At 37.6% G+C, this 24,846-nt stretch overlaps 1 protein-coding gene across 34 annotated transcripts in view; it reads left to right on the top strand.

Moving 5' to 3' along the window:
• The window catches only part of LOC129574429 (solute carrier family 12 member 4), a 105,133-nt gene that overhangs the window by 27,518 nt on the left and 52,769 nt on the right, over nucleotides 1-24,846 (top strand). For 2 of the 34 annotated variants that reach the window (XM_055456482.1, XM_055456466.1), the window contains exons 1-2: nucleotides 9,266-9,325; nucleotides 15,620-16,315. The exons of 24 other annotated variants lie outside the window; for them this stretch is intronic. In XM_055456482.1, the coding sequence (XP_055312457.1) occupies nucleotides 16,225-16,315 (91 nt within the window). In that variant the 5' untranslated portion in view covers nucleotides 9,266-9,325; nucleotides 15,620-16,224. Of the gene's footprint in view, nucleotides 1-9,265; nucleotides 9,752-15,615; nucleotides 16,316-24,846 lie in introns of those variants that run through there. 8 more of the 34 variants (XM_055456481.1, XM_055456463.1, XM_055456472.1 and 5 more) reach the window with 6 other exon arrangements.

Genomic DNA, 24,846 nt, shown 5'->3' with positions numbered 1-24,846 from the left:
CACAAAAAAACTGTGCTCGTTTTGTCAACCGATAGATTCATTCATTGGACTGTGAAAAACCAAATCGTCGCTCCGGCACAATTCTCGCTTCGAATTCAGGGCGGAAAAGTTTTCATCTCAATTTTAACATCAAATATTCGAAAACTTTACGCTTTTCTTCTCGCTCTCTTTTTTTTCGGTTCGGTATCTCGTGCGTGATCCAGAATCTCGTAATCATATTAGTAGACCCCACCAAACCCATTCCATCTATCTCATCACTCTCTCGAATATTTACAAAACTTAAATAACAACAAAAACAGCGGAACAACTTCGCCCGCAATTCACCAACAAAGAAAAAAATTTCATCCAAAGTTTTTATCACATCGCAACCGATGCTACTCCACTGACTATACCGTAACGTTTCAATAAATTTTAACCTCTTTATCGACAACATTACACTCATTTATTTATTCATGTTGCTATTTGTTACGACACAATGTCAAATGGCTCTTTTATTTGTGTTGTCTTTTTTATTCTTGAGCGATTTTTTACACTTTTTTCGGATGGTTTCCCCTATTTTGAAAGAGACATATCCACATATTCCGCTCACTTTATCCATATTTTTCGATCTTTCCGGCATTTTTCTGGGCTTGTACACTTATTTTTGAGTTTAGAGCGATTTTTTTAAAGCTAATCTGGTCTTTTTGTATTCATTTTCGGACTTTTTTTTGTACATTTGTATGTTTTACCCATTTTTTAGATAAATCTCTTCCAACTTTGCTTAATTTCTGTCATTTTTGTTGAATTTTTCGCACTTCCGTTTCTTTTTGTGTTGAATTTTATGAAAATTCCCTTTATTTTCGTCATTTTTCGGTTTAAATTCCTTCATTTTGGTCATTTTTCCCTTTTTTTCTCTCAATTTCTCCATTTTCTTTTCATTTTTAGCTTAATTTAATCTCTTATCCACTTTTCATCAATTTTTGACAATTCTCAAGAAGAAAAAACAACTTTAGTTGTTCTCGTTAATTCAAACTAATAACGATAATGAAAGACGTTTAATTACCGATTTTTAATGAGTCCAGAAAATATGGTCGCTAAAGTTTGATATATTAGCACTTTTCTTCTGTTGAATATACAACTAAGCGAATATAAAAGTTTCGACGGAAAAATGTACCCAATTCTTTGGAATCGAAAGTTTTGATTGAAGAGTTTATTGAAGGAAAAAATAGTTGAATGAATAAGAGAACAAAAACCAACTTTGACAAAATACATTTCGAAATGAAGCGAGTAAAAAAGTCAATATTTAATATGATCCCCAACGAAGGAGCGGAGTTGATTTGAGCACTATCCAAACTGATCTACACGCCGTAGGCATTTCAATATTCACAGCATTTGGGTGGTAAAAAAATCTCTCCAGCGAATGGCAGATTTAACGCAGTTTATTTTATCGATGAAGCCTTTTTCAATCGTTGAAATCAATTTCTTTTCCAATTTCAATTTTATTTAGTTTTTTTGTCAATTTCATTTTTTTGCCGTTTGTTCCAGTCGATTCTAGTTTAAAAAATTTACAATTTCGATGCTTTTTCCATCGAATGTCGTTTTTTTGGTCGATTTTCTATTCGATTCCGTTCTATTTTCGGTTTCAAATTAAAAGTTGGATTCGTCAGCCGAAAGAGTTGCGCGAAATGTTCAATGGTTGTTCTGTAATTGAAGTTTTCTGTTCATTTGTCTTTCTGTATCAGTTGGTTCATTTGTGTTGTTTGTCGAAATTAGTTGGTGCGATGTGTTTCCATACATTTACAATTCGTTGCTTTGGCGTTAAAGAATGTTTTTGACTGAACCCATGCCACCCTTGACTAAAGGGCCTCCATTGGATTCGAGATTACATTATTTGACTCTGCGACAGTAAACCCATCGATACCATCACCATTGCGAGGCAAAAAAAATCATCCATTGTTAATTGTACACCTCCATTGGAATAGCGTTGTCTGAGTGTGAATGGAAACCCGATAGAGAAAAGGTGATTTTAATAAAAATTGACACCGACTGCGGATTTTCGTTCGAAAAAAAAAACGCGATGATTGGGTTGCCTAGCATGGGTAGCGTCATTCAAAGTCACTTTCGTTCATTTATCTAAGTGAAGCGCAACGGCAATCAATTTGATAAGTTTTTAATAGTAATTTGTAAGGTTTCTCAATGCTATACATTACGTGTGAATGCTTACGATTCATAGCGACTGAGGAAAAGCGCAAATTAAAAAAAAAATCTCGATACTGCATCGTTTTATATGTATGTATATCATTGTGCAGTAGTTCACTTGCATTCGGATGTTTCCCATTTGAAAACCGGGTGACATTTATTTATTGCTGATGAAGTTTGCATCTTTCATTGGGGTACCCATCTCGTCGGTGAGTCGTTGCATATTCAAACTCATTAACAAAACATCAGATGAAATGGAAAATGAAATCGTTATGTCGTGCTGTGGCCCGGAATGCAAAACCAGTTAACCGGTCTTTTATAAACTAACCGAATGAAATAAAAATAATGTTCAACGATGACGACGATGACGACAAAAAAAAATACTCTTATTCAATTATTAACAACACCATTTAATTGGTGTCATTCATAACGAAATTTTCGCAAGAGCAAAGAGAGACAATTCTCCTGTCTGGATGACTGACTCTGGCTGTCATTTTCAAATGAGATTTTCTATGTGCAACACCGACATATTTTCTCACCGAACCATTGTATGGAATGGTTTCTTGAGAATGTCTTTTATCCGTTTTCACTTCCCGCTATCAAAATGAATGCCGTTGATGACAGAGAAAAAACAATGCTTAACCAAATAAAAAGATGTGCTTTTCTCTTCCGTTGCTTGCTGTGTATGTGCGCGCCCGCTTTTTTTTCTCAATGCGTGTTCATTTTCACTCCAGAATGCCACTGCCGCGCTTTCCATGAACAAAAGGCTGCACACATTTTTGTTTGCAATTGAAGACGAAAAGTACTTGCGAGAGTTTATTTAAAATTAAAAACTCTGAAAAGAATCGGGTGGCTGTGCTTTGTTGTCGTTGAAAGATAATCCAGAATTTTTCCCGAACGAAAATTTAAAGACGCTTTTGATGATGATTCTCTCGGGCTTATCGCTAATGTCAGCCAGCAACGCGTAATTCACTCGCTCCTGTTTCACGTTCTTTCTATCGCGATCTCTCTCTCTCTCTTTTTCTTTCTCCTTTTCTCGCCCTCGCTCACATTCTTTCTTTCTCTCACTCTCATTCTTCCTCTCACATCTTTTGAAATTAAGCTCACTTAGATTAAAAGTCAAGCCACACATTACGAATTACAAAAATGAATGTAAAAAGAATTACACAATTCAAATGATGAATAGCGCTCGCACTTTGTTTACCACAAACTGTTATTTCAGAACAAAAAAAAATTAGATGGCAATTGAGTCAATTGGGGGGTCTGAATGAATGAAAATGCTGAAATAACAACCCATTTTTAAAAAGAATCGAACGGAATTCGTGTGTTGTCTTCTTTTCCGATGAAAGCACTTGCAGAACATGATGACAAAGCATATTTTCGGTTTGGGAGGAGACACACAAAAAAAAAACGAATCATCATATGAAATCGTCGAAGCAATCTTCCACTTTACCAATGGCTTTTGCCAACATAAGGAAAGGCTATAGATACAGATGAAACACACCTCCTCAACTAATAAATTATATTTACCATTAGCTGGCAATTGATTGCGAAAGAAGACGGAAAAATAAAATCGAACGAGCGAGCGCGCGCGCGCTCTTCAATCGTCATATGTGTTATGTGTGGAAAATTGGATGGGCCGATTGGAGGAAGTTAATTTAGTTTGTTGATTTAAAGAGATGTACAGAGTAAAAAGCCCCATCCGTAATATAAGTATGTGAAGGACGGATTTTCAAAGCAGGAAATAAGTATTACGACGCTCTTGTATTACTCGGGTCGACGCTTTGCCCAGAGCACGTCATACAAGCGAGAGCGAGAAAGACAAAGAGGGAGAGAGCTTTGTAAATAACATATCAACTCGTTAACTTAACAGTTTTCTTTCATTCTATTTCTTGTGTGTGTTTCTGTTTCAGAGATTGGATAATATTCTCGTTATATTATACTTATACATATTCCATTCGTTCGAAGGGTTTTTTTTGCTGTTGTTGTGCTACATCCATGTGATGTCAGTGACACCGTGTGTCACTACGGATATGCAACCGGTTCTGAGTATTCTACACACTATTTGAACATATTCTTATCAACGGCCGATTCAAATGAAACAACACGCGCGCACGGCCACCGCTGGTTACAAATTGTAACTTATAATGCAACCAGTTCGCAAAACTCATTCGCTCAACATATGTTCACAAATAGCCAAGCCAATTTTCAGATCGTAAATAACCAACCAATTGGCCGTTTTTTGCTCGTACTTACCTCATGTTCTCTGTTTTGGGCTTCTCTTTGCCTTGATACTTTGTTCTCGGTTTCTTTCGCTCTAATTTTCGGTTTGCTTCATCTAACTCGTCACCTATTCCTTTCTCACACTCTTTCTCTCTCATGCTCGCTCGCTTTTTTCCCGTTTCTTGCTTTCCCTTTTAATTACTTTCGCTGAAACGGAAGTGAAACGCCGAAAATGCGCCCCAAAATTAATTGCATTTCTTCTACATCCATTTTGCAACTTGAATATATTATATATATAAAGTTTATGAAAAACTCCGCTGTGTTTGCAGTTCGTTGTGGATTTTTGTTGTTGTTATTCTTGTTGCCTGAGCTTTATGTTTTTCTTTTCATACAATTGAACAAAATGCCTGCCGAAAGTTTGTTGGGCAGTAAGAGCAAGTCCTGAGTCGAACAACGATTCGGTTTTTTTTGCATTGGCATCGATTCGAACCATGAGTTTTGGACATTTCGCCTTCTATCTTCGTCTTTCTTGCTCTTTTTTCATCCATCTCTCGCTCGGTTTCGCACTTTTTTGCCTTTTTTCTCTCCCGATGTCGACAATTTGCGTTCCTTTTTGGTGCTTTTACCTTATATTTTTCTGTCCTTTCCCACGTATTGCATCTCTTTTTCCTTCTTACCCACTCACTTGATCTTTCTTGCTCTCTCATCGCTCTCTCGTTTACCATACCATTCTAAAACTCGTTCATCCACCTTCAATGGCCTCTATCACTCATCGCCCCGTTTCCCACAAACACACACACTCGTCGGTATCATCATTTTCCCTTTTCATTGCAATCCGCCAACTATTATCCCAAGACCGAATATATGCACAAATATTCTAATATGAGCTGAAAAAACACAACCAAAAATCGACTGTCGACAGATATAAGAAATTTTTGCTGTTGATGTGGTCCCTTCAATGAAAAAAAAGAAGCGAAAAACACTTGAAAAATGAAATCGTTCGGCTTCTTCGACACACACATGCTGGCCGAGAAAAAAAATGAAAAAAAGCGGGCGAATCAAGAGCATCAGCAACGAAAACGGAACAATCCATGATTTTGGGTTTCGGCAAAAAAGAAAACATTTTTTTAACTCGCGCGCATGATGAAAAAAAAAAGTGGAAATCGAGCGAAATTTCAGCATCAATACCATCTGGCAACGGTGGTCGACGAAGATGACAACGACGAATGCAATTATCTTATTTACATGGTACAATAGAAAAGTCGAAAAATGTTGACAATGGCAAACATGCTGGCAAAACCCCAAAACAATTGATTATGGGCTCTTTTTTTTCGTTGGCATCGTTGTCATCGTCGTTGTGGCCGCCGTTGATATTATATTGACAAATAAAACCAGTTGAAAAATTGTTTTTTTTTTCTTTCAATATCTATTGGAATTTTACTGAAATGCATTCAATTGCATGACAGTAGAAAAAAAAATCGAATACCTTCCCCCGTACACATATATACTACAAATTGCAATAGGTACTCGACAAAGTAACCGAATTGGGTCATCTGACAATAGCAAAGCTACTTTTCGATTATATTCCCTGTGTTTCAACAATCATTTTAACGCTTAAATAACACCGATGGCAACAACAGCCAACGCCAAAGCATGCAGCAACAACAACAACAATGGCATCAAAATCGCTGTTTTATCCCTTTCAATCAGTATTTGGATATTGAGGAAGTGTGTATAGCGAGCGTGATGTGCAAATAAAGTTCACTGGACCGAGACTTTAGTGCGACTATCGCGAGAAGTTGTCCAACGCTTCATCATTCTTCGCAAGAATGGGCAATGCAAAATAAAACACATGAAAAAAAAAACACTTTTTGGCGGTGGTTTCGCACCAAAAATCAATACATTTTCGCGTTCGAATTGCGTAACATATATGAGGCAAAACAATACCGTATATATGCATATTCAAATTGAGATATGCTCTTACTCGCACACCACACACATATCGCATTCAAATCGAGCATTGAGAGCGAGAAGGAAAAAAGGAGAGAAGGAGAAAAAGAGAGAGAGAGAGAGAAATCGTGTGTGCATGTCGACATCGGTCATATATAGCCCGAAATCCATTGAAAATTTGAATGGTTCTTGCTGAAAATGAAGATTAATTGACACACAAAAGCGTCGCATTTTTTTTATTCTCACAATGCAAGTGAAAAGGAGAGGCCGCAAAAATGAAAATGGTGCTGCCGCCACCGCCACTACCGCCGCACATATTTGAAATAAAAGCCATCATCATTCAGTTATAAATGGATTCATCAGAGGCTCGATGAAATGAAAACATTTTCGCTTCGTTTTAATAACTTCATAATTTTCTCCCTCACTCTCTCTGTCTTTCTTCTTGCTTTTCTCCCTCTCTCTGTCTCTGTTTGCATTTCTTGCTCGCTTGTTCTCGTTCGCATGATAAGGTCGATTGTTTGAATCTTAATGTCTGGTAAAAGTAAACCAAACTGGCACAAAAGCATTTGGTTGATGCATAGTAAGCAAAGCACGACTGAACAGTAGCAGCAGCGGCGGCAGCAACAGCAGCATAAGTTCCTTGTATTCACACTGTTGTTCGACGGCGTATGTGAATACGAATTTTCTTCGTTCTTATTTGTGTCCCATTCAATGCGTGTGCTTTTACTCTGATTTCGTGGTACGCATGTGCAGCCTCTGTGTGCCGCACGAGACCAGATGATGAAAAATGAATAAATACACATACACACACACACACACACACAGACATTTTTCGCATTCCATATCCGAACAAAAATACAAAACTATTCGAAATATTTGTTTTTATGTTGTCCAGAAAATTGGTTTCGGCTTTGCAATTTTGTCATTGTTTGCCGAAAAAAAATGACGAGTAACAAAAAAAAATGGTTAAAGCTTTGCGAGAACAAAGCGAAAATTGTATCGAATGCTATTTTACATTACATCGAAAAAATTGTCATTCTCTCTCTCACACAAACATTCTGTTACACTCTCCGGCCGCCCGTATATTCTCTCCAGCTAACATCCATTGCTCTAATTTTTTTTTCCGCTTACATTTTCCATGCTTTGCTCTCTGTTGATATTCGATGATTGCATGCTGATCCATGGAAATCCATGTGTACCAAGAGAGAGTGAGAGAGAGTAGTTGTAAAGCAGAGCGGTGCAGCGGAGCAGAGTGAGAGGACGAGAGAAAAAGCTGATTTTCTCGGTTCGGTTATCGTACACCGCTAGCGCATTTTCGGGAGTGTTCGCACACGGTGTGTGTGCAAAACGAACACGCTAAATGCTTCGACACAAACATACAACCAAACGTGTACGGTGTGTGTATCAAGATGTTAAATAGCTGAAGAAGCCACATTTAAGGCGAATGTAATAAGATGATGGCTAGATTTTCGCGCCAGAGAGTGAAATGTGAAGCGCGGATACGTGAGAGAGAGAGAGAGGGAGAGAGCGAACGAATGAGAGGGTGAAAAAGAGAGAGAAAAAGTTAGAGCAAGAGCAAACGTGTTGAGAACGGGGTTCGGCGAAAAAAGAGTGAAAGTATGATCGTTGATGTTGTTGTTTTTTTCGGGGCGGAAATTGGATTCGCCTGGGCTTCGCATACGATTTGCAACGCCAGATGTAGTAAGAGAGAGTCAAAACCGGAGCGCGAGAGATAGAACGGGGCGCACGAGTGTAAGCAAAAGCGAACGGGCGAGTGTAGGCTAGAGTGAGTAAGTGTAAAAGGGAAGCAAAATGAATGTCACCGTGACAAGAGTGAGTGTGTGTGAGAGAGAGAGAGAGAGAGAGAAAGAGAGCGTCGATGAGCGAAAAATGGGAGCAGCTGATTGCATATGCTTACTTGCGATTATGTTATGCATGTTTCGATAGCGAGGATAGTGATCGCATGGTGTATTTAAGCGATTTACACACGCTTAATTCATTCAAAAAAAAAACAAATGAAATCCTTCGAATTGCTTTAAAACAATTTTTGAGAAAGTATTTAAACGACACCGACAATGTTGTTGTTTTTTTTCCCATCATCATCGTGTGTAAAGATTGACAAACAATCCGGTGGGAGCTTAAATTTGATGACATTCTCTATCTCTATGAATCTCTCTATTATGTTTGAGAACATGTCACGAGCGAGTAGAAGTCATTAGGTCAAACATTGCGATTTCAATTGCTGGGTTGGAAATTTCATGCATTCCAAATGCTTTGTGAAAATCGCATTGTTTATTATTTCACGTTGAATGCGTACCGTTTCTGTTGGTTGGCAAAAAGCTTGTCGCAACGCAAGCTCTCCTGTTTGCAAAAAAAAACAAATTTCACTTCTTCAGCTCATCAGCTCTGCACACACATGTACACACACATACGCGCGCGCTAACAAACGTACACACATACAACCACGTGCACTAATACACACTCAGAGCAAAATTGAAGCACACACGCAACGCGCACCCTGTGCAGGAGACCAAAACGTGCGAAACGTACACTCCGTGAGAGAGAGAGAGAGAGAGAGAGAGAGAACCAAGAGCATGGATGCTGAAACACTCGATGTATATGTATTCGGTGTGGTCGAGCTCCACGTTTGGCCGTGCTCAAGATGATTTTTGTTGTGAATACAACACATACCAACACAAAATCAACATACATACACAGAGAGAAAGAGACACACCAACATGAACACCAATACACAGATACAAAACTCTCGCGCGCTCAATTTGCTCCAGCAGCAGTAGCAGCATCAGCAAAAGCAGCAGCAACATCACCACCACCACCAATACCATCATTACTACGAATATATACGAGAAAAATCCAGAGACTTTGAAAATCTCAATATTACAGCTTTCATTTCAGTAGACCTCTGACGTCAACGACGAGTGTGTTAAAAATTAGATTGTACTCTCCTCTCGCTGTGTGTTTGGATACATTTTGTTTTTTGTTTTTCTGTAATCAAAATAGTCAAAAGAAAATAAAGAATAGAAACGAAAAAGGAAGAAAAAACGAAACAAAGAATTGAAAAGCTTCGAACGAAAAATATTCTGTGTGTTTTACAAAAAAAAAACGCGATAAATTTCTCTCTTAACAAAAACGAAAAATAAACAAAACGAAATAATCCGTTTTTTAGAGCCAATTGGCAAAAGATTCGATTTGGCCAAAACCAGATTCGATCCGGGAGAAAACGAAAAAAAAGAGAAAAAATCAAAAAAAAAATATTAAACCATAAGAACAGAACGGAATTATTATTATCGATCATGTTTACTCTCAATTGTTTTTGAAAGAAGCCCTAGTTTTTGTTTTGGATTATGTTTAATGTTGCTTGAGTTGTATTTTTTTTTCGGTGAGAACAAGCACGAGATACACACCAACGACAACAAATGGATGGCACTGAAACGAAACGACGGGGAAAAATCAACAGCAGCAAAATATCGTCCGACGATTTTCGCCCTCGCTCTCATCGAATTCGATGCCAAAAACAACGATTATTATTGCTCTCGATTTGTGTGCTTTAGCTACTCCTTTGTTTGGTTACATCACGGTTATTTGATTAAAAAAATCGGGGGATCCGCGTAAAGTGCGGAGCAAACGAAAAAAAAACATACAAAATAAACGCAATCATCAGTTTTTCGCTCTCAAAAAATCAGCCACAACAACAACTCCAATTTCCTAGACAATTACAACTTCGATGAATGTTTTACTACGACTGAATGTATACACAACCGAACGAAATATATACGACGACGGCAATGACGACGACGACGGACATTGTGATGTGCTTGCGATGGGTAGTGTGTGCGAGATTGTCAAGTGTGATATGTGTCGAATACACAGCGAACAGCTCTACACACCGCTAAAACATTCCGTCACTCCCTCTCGATACATTCCTTTGCCGCTCAGCATCTAAGCTCACGCTCCAAAAGAAAAATTAAAGCAGGCAGCTATGCGCTGCTTCGGCATGTGCATCATAATCAGTGTCTCATTTTATTGCTCTATCTAATTATAAGATTATCAAAATCATGAGGAAGACAGAAAGAGAATGAGATTGATTGGTACATGAGATTTCACTTGAACTTTTCCATGTGTGTGCCATTTCATTTTGGTTACAACTTTTGGCGGTGCCTCAATTTTCATACACGTTTTGTTTTTTTTTTTTTGTTTTTTTTCGTCGACCCAAGAGTTTTGAATGGAATCGAGTTCATGTATTTTTTTGTCGATATTTCGATCAAATGGATTGGTGTTACGTTGAAAAAAGAGAATTTTGCACAGAAGAACCCAAACAAATCGATGGGAATGATTCAAGATTCAATCTTAGCCACTTAAATCTGAAAATTTGAACATGTCAAGGCAAAATTTGATAACTGAAATTGAACTGACGACGGACAATATCGATTTGAAAGCGGGAAATTGAGGTAGAAAAACAAAAAAATTGCGCTAAAAATGGAAAATAGAAGTTTAAATGCAGAGAATCGAACCGAAAACCGAAAATTGAAGTTTGGAAAACAAAGTAAAAGTCTTAAGTTCTAAGACGGGCAGTTTGTGAATGTGTCGATTGAATCTATACATATCTGTATGTAATCCTAACTCCCGAGAAACTATCTCATTGAATCCATCATAAAAATGTAGGGAAAAAAAGAACAAATTGCCTCGAGCAATCCATAAGAGATGCAATCCAATTCTAATGTGAATATATCAGTTCTGCAGCCCATTTTAATGAGTGTAGCTTTGAAATCGTACCGTTTTCCATTTGCGGATGGGAAATTTGCTGTTAGTGTCGCCATGTTTTTTGTTGTTGTTTCAGAATGGAAGTGAAAAAGAATAAATGTCAATGGTATAAATTGATGTTGAAGCATTTGGGTCGCAACGGAATTGTCATTCCAGGTGACAAGTGTTTGCCGTTCTAATTGTCACCATATCTCCGTTTCTCACTTGGCCACCGAATCAAATGGGTAACCCATTGAAAAATGGTATAAATGTATGGCAAATGTGACCACACACAGTCGCTGGGATCAGTGCGAAAGTGTGTGGTCACACCGAAACCTTCATTAAATAACGGAAATCTTCTTTGAAAATATGAAGAAATCAACTTCTCTGGAAATGAACAACAATAAAGAAGCTAAGTAATTGAATAACCGAAATCATCTTCACGTCTAAATAAATGAACGACCAAATTTCTCTCTCTCACCACACCTTTAAGTAAATCGAAAGCAAACACGCAAACAACTCGGATATTCATAAAAAATTCACACAAATCGTGATGAAAAGTGTGCGTTAAGCGTTTAAAATGACAAAACTTCCATTGACTTGGCCACTTACTTAATTTGTTTATACTACTTCCGAAGAAAAATCGCTAGAAAATAGGTTTTTTTCTCCATTCAATGAGAAATCATTTCAATACTGACTCAGTCCATTTGAGTAATGATAGTCTGTATAGATTCGATAGTCTCTATGGATAGAGTAACGACACTTTTAACATCGAATCCACGTGCGATAATAATCTGTTAACAGGAATAAATGTCTTACCGTTTTAGTGTTTTCAACAAATCGGCGATTTAGCATCGTATTCATTTCATCACGCTGCTGTGAATGCAAGCGAATGAGGAGAATGAAAAGAAGAGAGACACAGTAGCTGCGTAAGAAAAATGCAGCAATTTATTCTCAAAGTCATCAATATGGATGTTGCACGTGAGTTTGAGCTCTGCACCGTTTCGGTGTAAGACGAGACGCGAAAGCGTGAGTGAGAGAGAGAATACAATACAAACAAAGCGAGCACATTGATCGAAACATTGCTCGAAATGATTCTCTTTTTTTTCGAGTGTACTCAAAAGATTCACGAGGAATCCTCGTCGAGAATGAGAGAACAAGAGAGAGAAAGAGCGAACAAGAGAGAAAGAGGGAGAAAGAAAGAAAGAGAGAGAGAGAAGAAAAAAATGGTGAGAGAATGGGAAAAAAAGAGAGTCCAGTAGCTTGCCGCACCCTCTCGGTTTTGTTGGCTATCATCCAACATTTAGTTTGGTTCACAAAAGAGTTTTGATCCCTCGTAATCTTCGTTGTTATTCAATGTTATTATTTTTTCATCACAATCAATTCAACCTAATAAACTGCATTTTTTCGATTCATTTTCGCCTCACACACCCTGACGCAAGGAGAAAAACATTCAATGTGAATAATTTATTGGACGGGGCTGTGGCCTCCCCGATAAAACACGAATGACCGATCAACGGTTTGATTTTTAGCATCCCATTTAAATGCATTATAGATTGAGACCATGTGTCGCTTTCAGCGTACGCACACTTTCTCTCTCGCTCTCATGCTTTCATTCCGCCACAAATTCTTTGCAGTTGCGAAAAGTCTGCATTTTTACAAACAGTTTTTTTCTTCAGTTTTTTTTTTTGTTTGAAGAAAAAGTCGTCTTCAGTCTGTTAGTCTGCCAAAGTTTGAGTGAAAATTGTTAGGGACAATCAGTCGAAATTGTCCAGATATTTTAAACCTCGATTTAAGTCGACATTATTTCGCAGAGAGAAAAATTCCATTGAACTTATTTTTTTTCTCAACAAAAACCCCGTCGAAATCAATCAATGATGAACATTTTTTTGTTGATGCAAAAGCGTTTTCATTTCACGCATGAAAAAAATGAATATTTTTACGTGACAAAAAGAACCCATTGCAATGGATTTAGTGTTAAATAAAATGTATACGATCGAGAACAACCATTGAAATGGTGTGGCATCAACGTACAGAAGGCGTTGCATAATACATATCCCTGCTCAATGTAATTGGTACGAGTGTGTATGCAAAAGTGCAGCACGAGCAAACGATTGAACCGAAAGGAGGGAAAAAAAGGCGCGCGTGTTTGCCAAACGTAATAATTGTGCCGTTCGCTGATTTTGGCCCGCTATAGAATGGCGAAAATGGTAGAGTTTTCCAACTTTCAGTTACCACACACACATACACATGCACACAAAACCCAAAATCCGGGACCACTTCGTTCATTAGCTATGAATGAATTTTGCTTAAACTGCAAACGACACAGCACAAATATTTCTGGGCAATTATGCATCCATGAATAAAAGCCATTTTGTGGGTATCATTTCGCCGCTCTCTTTGGCCATTACTATCGCCATTTCTATCTGCCTATCGCCTTTCATCTAAATTTTCATCTCTGCAGCATGCATTTTTCTTCTTCCTCCTCTTTCTACCTCACTCTTCCTCTCTCTCTCTCTCTCTCTCTCTCTCTCTCTCTCTCTCTCTCTCTCTCTCTCTCTCTCTCTCGTGTCGTCTTCGGCCCTTTCTTTGCGCGCGCCACGAGTGATGTTCCACGCTTGTTCTTGTTGTGTGCAGCATTATCAAAGCCGCTTAACCTTTTTTTTCCATTCACATACCTGACCTTAATTATTCATACATTTTTCTCCTCTTCTTCGTCGCCGCCATCGTAAAACTACTTACCATTCCATTCAAAACAACTCGAAAATTCCTTTAGCAAGCGCAAAATCCAAACCCAAGAAAAGAGTGAAAAGTTTTGTGTATTTTCAGCACGATTTCATTTCGGACACAGCGTGGCACAACCGATGTTTTTACCTCATTATTTATTTTTTATAAGCCGACTATTTTCAACGTTGTCCAATGTTTATTATTTGTTTCGAATTTTAAATGAGCTTAATGCCAAACCGCCAATTTTTTTTTTTCGTTCTACATTGCTTTTCGGGCTTGCTCTTTAGTTCTTTCAGCGTTTTCTATCTCGGTTTCACGCTTTCTCTCTTCCTTTCTTTCTTTTACATTTCTCTTCATTTTCCACCGATTCTCTCTCTTATTCTCTTGCTTTCTGCCTTCCCGCCTTTTGCTTACTCTCTTCATCGTTTTTACTACAGCTATGGTCCTTCCTCTCTTCCTCTCTTCCCTTCCTCCCATCCTTTCTGCCTCTTTTTTCTGTCTCTCTTTCCATCTTAATTGTTATGGGACATCTCATAAGCTGCATTTTGTATGCGGAAGCATAAAATCGTGACTATTTTAGACCTGCATCCATTTTAATTGCGATTAGATCCACATTATGTCTCCGCACATAATTTAGTGGTGGAAAAATTGACTTTCAGCCATTTTCATTCCATATTTTTCGTTCTCTCTATCACTTTTTCAACGAGAGAGAAAAACAGAGACGTCTCCATTATGTTCATTTTTTGTGTCATTTTTTTTCTGCCGAGGCAATGTTTTCCGTTCTCTTTCCCAGTTTAAAATGTGAATTAAAAACGCTGCATGAGCTGATATGATGCAGCCCTCGTCAGCGGTTGTCAGATTAAGCGAAATTATTTGTTAAGCTCCGGCAGTCGTAATAAAACTCACAACCAGATATTCAAAATCCCGACCAAACTATGAAAATTTCAAACGAGCAAAATAAAGCGAGCGGGATAGAGTGAGCGAGCTAGCGAGCAAAGAAGAGCGAAAGAGCGTGAAAGAGAGAGAAGGAGCGAGAAAGCGAGAAAGAGGATGAAAAAGTGCGAAAAAACAGCGAACCAAGACAACAACACACACACATAAGAAAAAAAAAACAAATTGAACGAACCAAAGCTAAACTACACGAAGATAAAAAAAAAGCTCCAAAAACAAATGAATGCAAGAAAAACAATCGCAAATTCTCGCTTCATTTGCATATGACAATCTGGATGATTGAAAATGTTAAAGCACTCACTCAATCTTGAGCACACGAAGGGTTAGCTGGTTTAAAAATAGTCGACTTCGAAGTTGAGATGAGATTATGATTTTTTTTTATTTCGGGAACGTGGGGGTTATGTGTCGAGACAGACTTTTCAACAGTTGTCCAATGGCACAATGGATGTAATCGGCATAGGGGATAGTTTAAAGCTTTTTGACATGACGACCTTTAGCATACACACACACATTTTCTGTTGCTCTCCAGTTGGTGTGAGTCTCTCGATTATAAAGCACAAATCAAAATATTTATACAACACTTGGATGTTTTTGGCATCGATTCCAAAGCGATTATTAGTGCGATGAATGCGAAAGATTGTTGTTGTTTTGGCTCGAGCTAAAAAAATATATAAAGCGGTGGCGACGACGACGACGACGAGATTGAACGATACAAATTCTGCGTCTCAATTTTGCCTGTTGATTTTTCCGTCAAAACTAAACAACAACAAAAAAAGACGAGAAGAAAGAAAGAGAAATAAAATCAATGTTATTTGCTTGTCATAGGCAGTCTACTAACCAAATAAAGTACAAAGAAGTCGACACCGTGGATAAGAAGCAAAATAGAAAAAAAAGAAATCACGAAGAAGCGAAAAAGAATAAACGGAGTTCGGTTAAGTGTGTTTAGTACAATCGTTATGTATTGTAGTATTAATGCAAACGCGGTGAGAGTTGAATCGAGAGCAAAGTAAACATCCCATACACACACAAACACGCTCATCAACATACGCACAGAGTTCCACACACACACACACAAACACAAGCATACAATCTTACGAGAAAAAAAGTCCCTCGCCTCAAGACAAGTAAAGCAAAGAAAAAAGAAAGCACCAGCACGAATAAAACGAGTGTGTTTGATGTGAAAACGCGCGACTCAACGAAAGACGAAAAATAAATCTAAAAAGAAAATAAAAAAAAATTATCATCGGTTTGATTTGTGTTGTCAGCATACGGATTGTACATAGACACACACACACGCACATACAAATTTCGGGTGTAGTCAAGACGAAAGACGAACGAGTGTGTGGGGCTTTGTGTGAAATTTCCGACTACAAAAATTGGTGAATCAAAAATAAACCAAGTATAAAATAAGAAGAAAAAAAAACGCGCGCGTAAATGTCGAACAACGAAAAAGCAGCGCCAGATGCTTCTGGCGGAGGCGGTGGTGGTGTTCAAGGCAGTAAGCCATCGCCCAGCAAATCAGCAGGTAAATTTGTTTTTTCTTCTTCTTCTTTAGAATAACAGAATACCGAGGGAGAAAGAAAAACTGACGATACAAATGACACACGGGGAAAATGAGTGTATGTGGCCCCCAAAAAAAACCACATCATACCTACACTACATCTCTTGTATCGTGTGTCGTTGAGCTGGTGCTGCTGCTCGGCCGGGGATATACGTGCACTTTCCATCTTTATTCACATCGTAACACACATATCAACATTGAATTTATTCAAGAGCATATATGTGTCTTACGACCGCGATGGACCACTTATACAACAATTGGATGTGTATGTGTGTGTATTTATTTCTCACTCGACTCGAAAGAATTTTATCTGCTCGACAAATATGCGACTAGCGACAATTTTCGATTTCGGCAGAGAGGTCTTTCTTTCGATAGGCGACAAAAAAACACACACAAATTGGATGGCAGGGATGATTTTCATCTGTCGAAAATTGAAACGCGGGACATTTGTCGACAGTGAGCCGATACACACAACAAACAATACCACACCGCGTGTTGGCAAAATGGGCCAAGAAATTGCGAATGCGCGCACGCACACGTCGCTCTTTTCTAATCGTAAAATGGAAAATCAATTTGTCACTTTTTTTACAACTGACTCGTACGAAATTAATCAAAATGCAATTGATTTCGAAGCAAAATTTATTGTCGAATTCAATATACATAACAATTGCCTCTGAACCTTTTGCCACCCACCGACGTGTGTACCATCCATTTCGGCCACAATACAACCAATAATGACTTCGGAATCTAAGTTGATTCTCGTGGGAAAGAGACCAACGAATGTGGCGCTTTGGATCGAATCGACCAAATCAATGCGCGAGTTGAATGAGAGAACGAATAAAAAAACAACAGAACGACGGACAAAATTCATCGAAAATCAACTCAGAGATGTCTGTCGAAGCGTTTGATCGTTTTGACAGTTTGATGTGAACTTTACATGAAACTTCACTTCGCATTAAGTACAACAAGAAAATCAAATTCGATGGCAAAAATCGCATAATTTGTTGGAGAGCAAGAAAAACTTTGTCTTTCAACAGTTTTTTTTTGCTTCTATTTGCGAAAACTAATTCACACCTATACATTCGAAGCGATGAGAAGAATTTTGTGTTTGTTCTGAAGTAGAGTGAAAATTCGGAATAAACCAGAGAAAAATTTGAAAAGAGAAAAGCGGAAAGCGGAAAAATGGGACAAGGAGTAGAGAGAGAGAGAGAGAAAGCGAATAGAAAGGAAAGAGACGAAAAGTCGACAAAATTTGTGCTCGAATTACCATAAAAATACACATTCTATCTGCCGAAAATTGTATCGAATCGTTGATGGATTGTTGCCGCCGTCTAATCGAATCACCGGATATCGATGTGACGTTCGACACTTACAACAAAAATAACAGCCTAACGGAAAAGCACCCCGAGAGAAGTGCTAGGAGAATGGAAAGAGAGAGAGAGAGAGAGAGAAAGAGATGGATAGAGAAGAAAGCATAGAGAAAAAAAAACATAGTCACAAATATAAAAGGCAGCCCCAGACAGTGTGCATGTAAATAGTTACACATGGAATATATCGAAAATTGTGTACGTTGGCACAAAATACATCATGTATTTTCCTTCGCAAATGTAATTGCATGTGTTTCCATTGTCGTCGATCTCCTGCTCTCTATCGCTCTTGCTTTTGCTCTTTCACATTCATTTTTCATTGCCTCCTTCTCCCTCTGTCTCTTTTTCTGTCTTTTTCTCTTTCTCTGCCTTCCTTTCTCTGGCATTGAATCGGCGAACTACGAATACGGGTATCAAAGGCGTCATGCAGTCTTCACTTCTTCAATGGGTATAAAAGCGACAAAAGCTTATAGACGGAACGAGAGTGATGACTATGGTTGTGTGGGGTAGAGTTGAACGAGTAAGCATGACATAACTCTCAAAACGTATATATCCACATTTTTACGCCCGTTAAAATCGCAAATAATAGTTGATAATGATAACTGCTTTCCTATTCTTTATTCAATGCCACCAAACAGCTCGTGCCTTGACAGTATTCTCTTGTTCTCCCCAGCCCAAACTCGTGTTTCTAGCATTCTTCCTCCTCACACCAATCCACCCAACATTCAAGCTCCCAACCAACTCACATTCGACTTTCACTCCGGCTTGGATGCCCTTTCCACATCCCTTTACCGTTTAGCCTCCACTTTATGCTCCGTGGAAATGATAGAACATATTCTTCCGTCGTCTTTTCGCCTCATGGTTGTCGCTTGTCGATCACCGCGACGATTCCACGTAACATTTAAATTCCGCCACGCTTTTTAAGTAGATACACATACAAACACAACAAGAGAAATTATCTCCGAAAAAAGAAAGCGAGGTACGAAAGCATGTGTATTATCCGAATATGGAATAAATGATGGCTGTCGCTCAGCAGTGCGATATTTTTTATGAATATGTTTATATTTTACGGTGGCATGTGTATGTGTGTGTGTTGTGTTGTCTCTCTTGCTTAAACTTTGTAACATTATTGTGCAAATGTTATGATAAATTTGAATGATACGAAACGATGACGCCAAATGAAATGAGCGACAACAACAACAACAATGATAACACAGCTCGATATGTGAACACCATATTTCTTTACATCGTCGTTCGTTTCGTACGGCAATTACATACACGTTCCAAAATCCATTTTCAAAACATTTTCATTTCACTCCGTCACTTGTTCTACATTGCTCTCACGAGCCCAGACCAACCCACTCACACACATGGAATATTTTGAGTGAATAAAGCCATTTCAACACGCTGCGTATTTTCATCTAAGTTTCATTCTAAAAAAAAACCTTCATCCGCTCGCTCTCTCTCGCTCGCTCATGGAATACGATAAAAGTATAGTTTCATCACATGAAAGCACACACACAGGCATTCAATAATGTGTAGTATTAATTATGCAAATATCAAAAACAATTCGGATGATCCTCCGTGCATATTTTTGTGTATCGTCACATACACACGTAGCAAGTGTGTGTAGATTTCTCTTAAGGGTGTTTATGTCTTTTACTTTGCCTTTGACTTTGTCATCGTCATCGTCGTCGTCGATGGCAGATGCGGCAGTAACAGTACCACCACCTTTTTCTTTGCCATTTAAATTTTTAATAATCTATTGGTTCCTGAAACGCTCCCGTCAGCAATTGTTTTAAACATGAGATTTCTCTAAACATTCATTTTATAAACGGTGTAAAATTTTGATGAGTTTTCAATAATACAAACGGCTTTTTGTTTTTCGTCAATAAAATCAAATATTTTATTAACATAAAAAGCATAAAAAATGAGCAAATGGAAAAAGAGCGAAGAGCAAATGCTACTGCTTAAAAATGCTACGAATGAACAAATATGGATTTTTTTTTCATTACAGCCTTTTTTGCTATTCTGACCGGAGGTAATTTCAGTTTTCATTTCCGATCGAGCCCATCGTCGGTTCGGTCTAGGGGTTTCACGCAAACTCGAAGGCCGAAGATTTTACTAAATAGCTGGAAATAAAACCATTTTATGTGTAAACTATAGATATTGCTTCTTTTTATTCATAAACTCGAATTTTTTAGAATTTTTTGAATCTAAAAATTTTGGAAGTGGGTTTTGGTGGATCCTCAGGATTGTTCAAAACCGCTCCTGGTTCTGGAAGTGGAACCTCAGGATGGACCAGGGCATTGTCAAACCCAGTCTGATCCATCCTGAAGATCCACCAAAACCCACTTCCAGAACATAATTTTCAAGGTGAATGTTGAAATATTTCGGAATAATACGGATTTTGGTGAATCCCAGAGAATTTTAGAGAAAAGAGAGAAATATTGAAATTTTAGATGAATTTTAAGTTACGTGAAACCCCTAGGGTTACGTCGTTGATTTTTTTGTTGTTGTTGATTTGAAACATTTTATGAAAAATTAAACGAAAATAATAATAAAAGAGCCAAACCAATTTCGATACGAGTGTTCATGTTCATACACTTTGAATGTTGGACAATACAACAAACATGGTTACGATGATGATTCGATGAGAATCGTCGTTTATCATGTGAATCGTCGCACAAACGCTAACCCGTCAGACAACAACTAATAAATTTCCCGATAAATTGTTTTCAATTTCATATTTATATATTTATTGTTATCAAGTCTGGTGTGTCCACTACACATGAATTTCGGACAGCTGACTCAAAATGCCACACAACATATCAAATAGATAAATAACATTTAATGTGATTCGCGCGCGCTTTCGGAGTTTTGACTTGGGTTTTTATTGTGTTTTACTTTGTTCAATGGCTCAGATTAAGCATTCAACGCTATACGACACGACGGAATCGACGATATAATAAACGATTTCGGTCATTTCGGACGATTTGTTGAAACTATCGATTCAAGAGGTTTGTTTTTCTCGATGACGACGACGACGACGACGACGACAATAACACACATAAAACTAAATGAAGTTTTATCAGCAACGAGCGAAAAGTTTTGGGGCGTTGAAAGCATTTAGCCGCGCTTATCGATCCAGCTCAATCTAATGACATCTAATGCGATACACAAACACATACTCCAGTCGGGTGACACAACGAGAATATTATTCGCTAGTCGCTGTATGGTGGTGGTTAAGGAAAATAAACACAAGTTTATACAACAAAGCGATTTCAACTGTTTTCATCATGAAGAACGAACTTTTTCCGCTGAATGGCACATGGCACAATCATTCGAATCAAAAAATTGGATTTTTTTCGATTTTTTTTTCGTCGTTATCCCTTGTTTTTTGCATCAAAAGTACTCAACACATTTTCGATTTGGTGCAAGGAATGACAACGAGCAAAAATAAGCGAGAGTGAGAGAGAGAGAGGTAGAGAGTAAGGGTAAGAGAGAGAGAGAGAGAGAGAGAGCGAAAGCTAAGAGAATGAAAAGAGAGAGAAGGGAAAAGCGTAAATCCCCAAGCCAAATGTTGTCTATATGGTAATGAAATGTGTATGTCCTTAATATGTCCTAAAAAGTATACATATTTTCTTTGCTACTGCTGTTTCGATGGATGTATATTGAAATGTGTGTTCATACATTCGCACATAAAACGGAAACACTGCCATCAGATAAGCTAGTGCCGATTTTGTTGTCTGTGAATGTAATTAGCTTCATCGCAAGCGTTGAACGCTATTCCTATCATACATATTGTCGTAGAACAATGGAACTTGGGTGATGTCGTCTGTTTTCTCGCTTTTTATTTCTTCTTTTCTCTTCATCCACTTGGTGTGCATCATCAACAAAAGCCTCGACAAAATATTATTTCATTTTTAGCACCCATCAGATGACGGCACTTCCTCAACTATGTGCTGTTTATTGTTTTTTGTTTCGATCTCGATTCGAACATTTCTGTATCGGTATGATGGTACATTTCGGTCGTTTTGAACATTTTCCCATCGATTGTTGTTGTCATCGATCAAACTTAAGCCCATAAGAATGAGGGTTCAAGGTACCTGTAATTACAAACATACGAACAGGTAACAAGTGCATCAACTTTTTGAAATAGGACACGATATCCTCGTCAAAATTAATTTCCATCTTTCTCTGTTTCTGTTGTTCAATTCTTCAATCTCTCTCTCCTTCTTAGTCTCTTTGGTTGGATATCTGCTTCGCTCTTTTTATACTTTATTTGCGTTTTTCTGTTTCATACTAACTTTCAGTTGTTCATTCTATCGTTCAGTCGCTTGTTCATTCATTCCCTTGATCAATCTCTTTCACCTCGTTCAGTCATTCATTCGTTCGTTTTGCGTACGGCACTGTCGTTTCGCATAATACGCTATTAACAGTGATTGAGCTGAACCATTCTTATTGAAGCAGCAACCAAACAACACTCGAAACCAGCGCATACGGAAAACACTTTTCGACTTCACTTAAATTTAGCAAAATGTCACCAATTATAGAGCCACTATTCATTGTGAAATTCCACCAAACTTAAACATGCCATTTTATTTATTCATTTAGTGTACCGAATATTATGCAACAATCAACATCGATTATTTATATTCACAACAATTTCAGACGATTTGTTCCCATGCACAGGCAACAGCACTGGGTGCTTGGTTTCCGTGAACTTTGAAATTAACTCATTGCTGTGTTTACAACATTTTTTGAAGAATGGGCGAAGAGAGCGAACACTCTTTCCAGCTTAGGCGTGAATTTTAACGCGGCTTATTAATTTACAACGCACATTTAGCGTCGAATTCAATTGAAATGGATTATTGATGTTGTTACTTAACTTGAATTTTAATCAGCTTTTAAGAGGCTTGAAGTGTTTTCTCCTTTTTTTCTACTTGTTAAAGCATTGTCTTTATTTCATCTTGGAGTTGTTGTTTTGTCATCAAATTCTTAACTACATCTGCGTCGCATTTATCAAGGAAAATGAATGGAATGTACGTCAAAGAAAGGATTCTTCTAAAGACACGTAATAAGATCTTACTTTCGCAGGAAGGAATTTTCTTGAAAAAATAAAACTTGCTTTTTAGTTTAGGTGAAAACTCACTATTTTCAGTGAAAAGTTCTCACTGAGAACGTTTATCACTCGAAACCCGTGTGAAAATATCTTGACTGAATAACCAATCGATTATTTCGGAATAGAGTCGAATGGCTAAAAGTGATTACTCAGTACAAAAAAAATGATTATAGTTAACTACAATCACAAGTTGACTGCAGTCAAATACGTCCCAAATTAAGCGACCGGCTAAAATTTAATTATAGCCGACGACTTTTCATCGACGCTTATTTGTTGCTTTTAGTTACAGTCAGTCTTTTGTTTTCCACACGAGAAATGCAAGAGTGTGTGTGTGTGAAAGAGAGAGAGTCACATTGCGTGTACAATTATTTTTTTGTATACAGCCTTTAATGAATTATTTCCATCCAATGAATGATACATTGAATTTGATAGCAATTCAATCGGAATAATATTGAATTAAATGAAATTAATATGCATTATTCCGAGTCAAATTCGATTATTTTTGATATGTCATTCAACTGTTGTGAACGAATAACGAAAACTTGTTCTTTTTTTCATGAAAAGATACATTTTTGGTATAAAAACCATTGGATGCCTTATTGGTGTTGCTTATTATCGATTTTGATCAAAATTATACTCTTTTCCATGATAAAAATAGTACAAATTTATATAAAAATGATTGATTTTCATGTGAACTTTGTTTCCATGTTGAGGTTTCACGCAAACTCGAAGGCCAAAGATTTTACTAAATAGCAGGAAATATAACCATTTTATGTGTAAATTATAGATTTTGCTTCTTTTTATCCATAAACTCGAATTTTTTAGAATTTTTTGAATCTAAAAATTCTGGAAGTGGGTTTTGGTGGATCCTCAGGATTGTTCAAAACCCCTCCTGGTTCTGGAAGTGGATCCTCAGGATGGACCAGGGCATTGTCAAACCCATTCTGATCCATCCTGAAGATCCACCAAAACCCACTTCCAGAACATAATTTTCAAGGTGAATGTAGAAATATTTCGAAATACAGTGGAACCTCGATTATCCGTCCTCCCATTATCCGTCACCTCTGTTAACCGTCACCCCTTGCCGGGTTGATATTTTTTTTCAGTTCATTTTACTTGAACATACGGATAATGTCGCCGACTGACACTCATAATCAAACTCAATTGTGTTTCGCTTGTACATTCGTTAATTTGAAATCGGAGGCGTTGCTACCGAAAACATTTTCCATATATTGGACAATGAAGCAAATCTATTTTCGTATCTAACATATGACACCCATAGAAAAAGAGAACAAATTATGAGTTCGTTATCCATAACTGGAACGGAAAAAAATTTAGAGCAAAAAAGATACAAATAAAGTAGCGAGCAAAAGTGACACAACCCAGCATTGAGTGGAAAAGATGTTTTTTGCATTTTCTCGCTACTGGAAATAGATAACGAGTAGGTGTCTTAAGCATTATTGTAAAACATCAAAAGAACTACAAACCTAGTCGATATCTGCTTCTAGCAGGAAGAAAAATGCAAAAAACATCTTTTCGACTCAATGCTGAGTTGTATCACTTTTGCTTGCAACTTTATTTGTATCTATTTTACTCTAAATTTAGAGAACTCATAAGTTGTTCTCTTGTTCTATGGGTGTCATATATTTTCTACATCACCCGATTTTCCATCATAAACTAATAATAATATGGAAGTTTTGATTGGTTGGGCTTATTTTATGAAAACCTCGATTATCCGTCTTTTTCGATTATCCGTCAAGGTGCTGGTCCGGTGCCTGACGGATAATCGAGGTTCCACTGTAATACGGATTTTGTTGAATCCCAGAGAATTTTAGAGAAAAGAGAGAAATATTGAAATTTTAGATGAATTTTAAGTTGCGTGAAACCCCTAGTTTGTTTCATTACATGAAAAAATCACTTTTCATGTCGGAATGGCTCGTTTTTTGTTTGAAAATTGGACATTTTTGTGTAACAAATACTATTTGTCAAATTTGTCAAATAGC

Source organism: Sitodiplosis mosellana, unplaced genomic scaffold (assembly GCF_009176505.1).
Source record: "Sitodiplosis mosellana isolate CC-2019 unplaced genomic scaffold, AAFC_SMos_1.0 Smas_scaffold_6162, whole genome shotgun sequence".
Taxonomy (NCBI): domain Eukaryota; kingdom Metazoa; phylum Arthropoda; class Insecta; order Diptera; family Cecidomyiidae; genus Sitodiplosis; species Sitodiplosis mosellana.
This window is presented reverse-complemented; position numbering and strand designations above follow the sequence as displayed.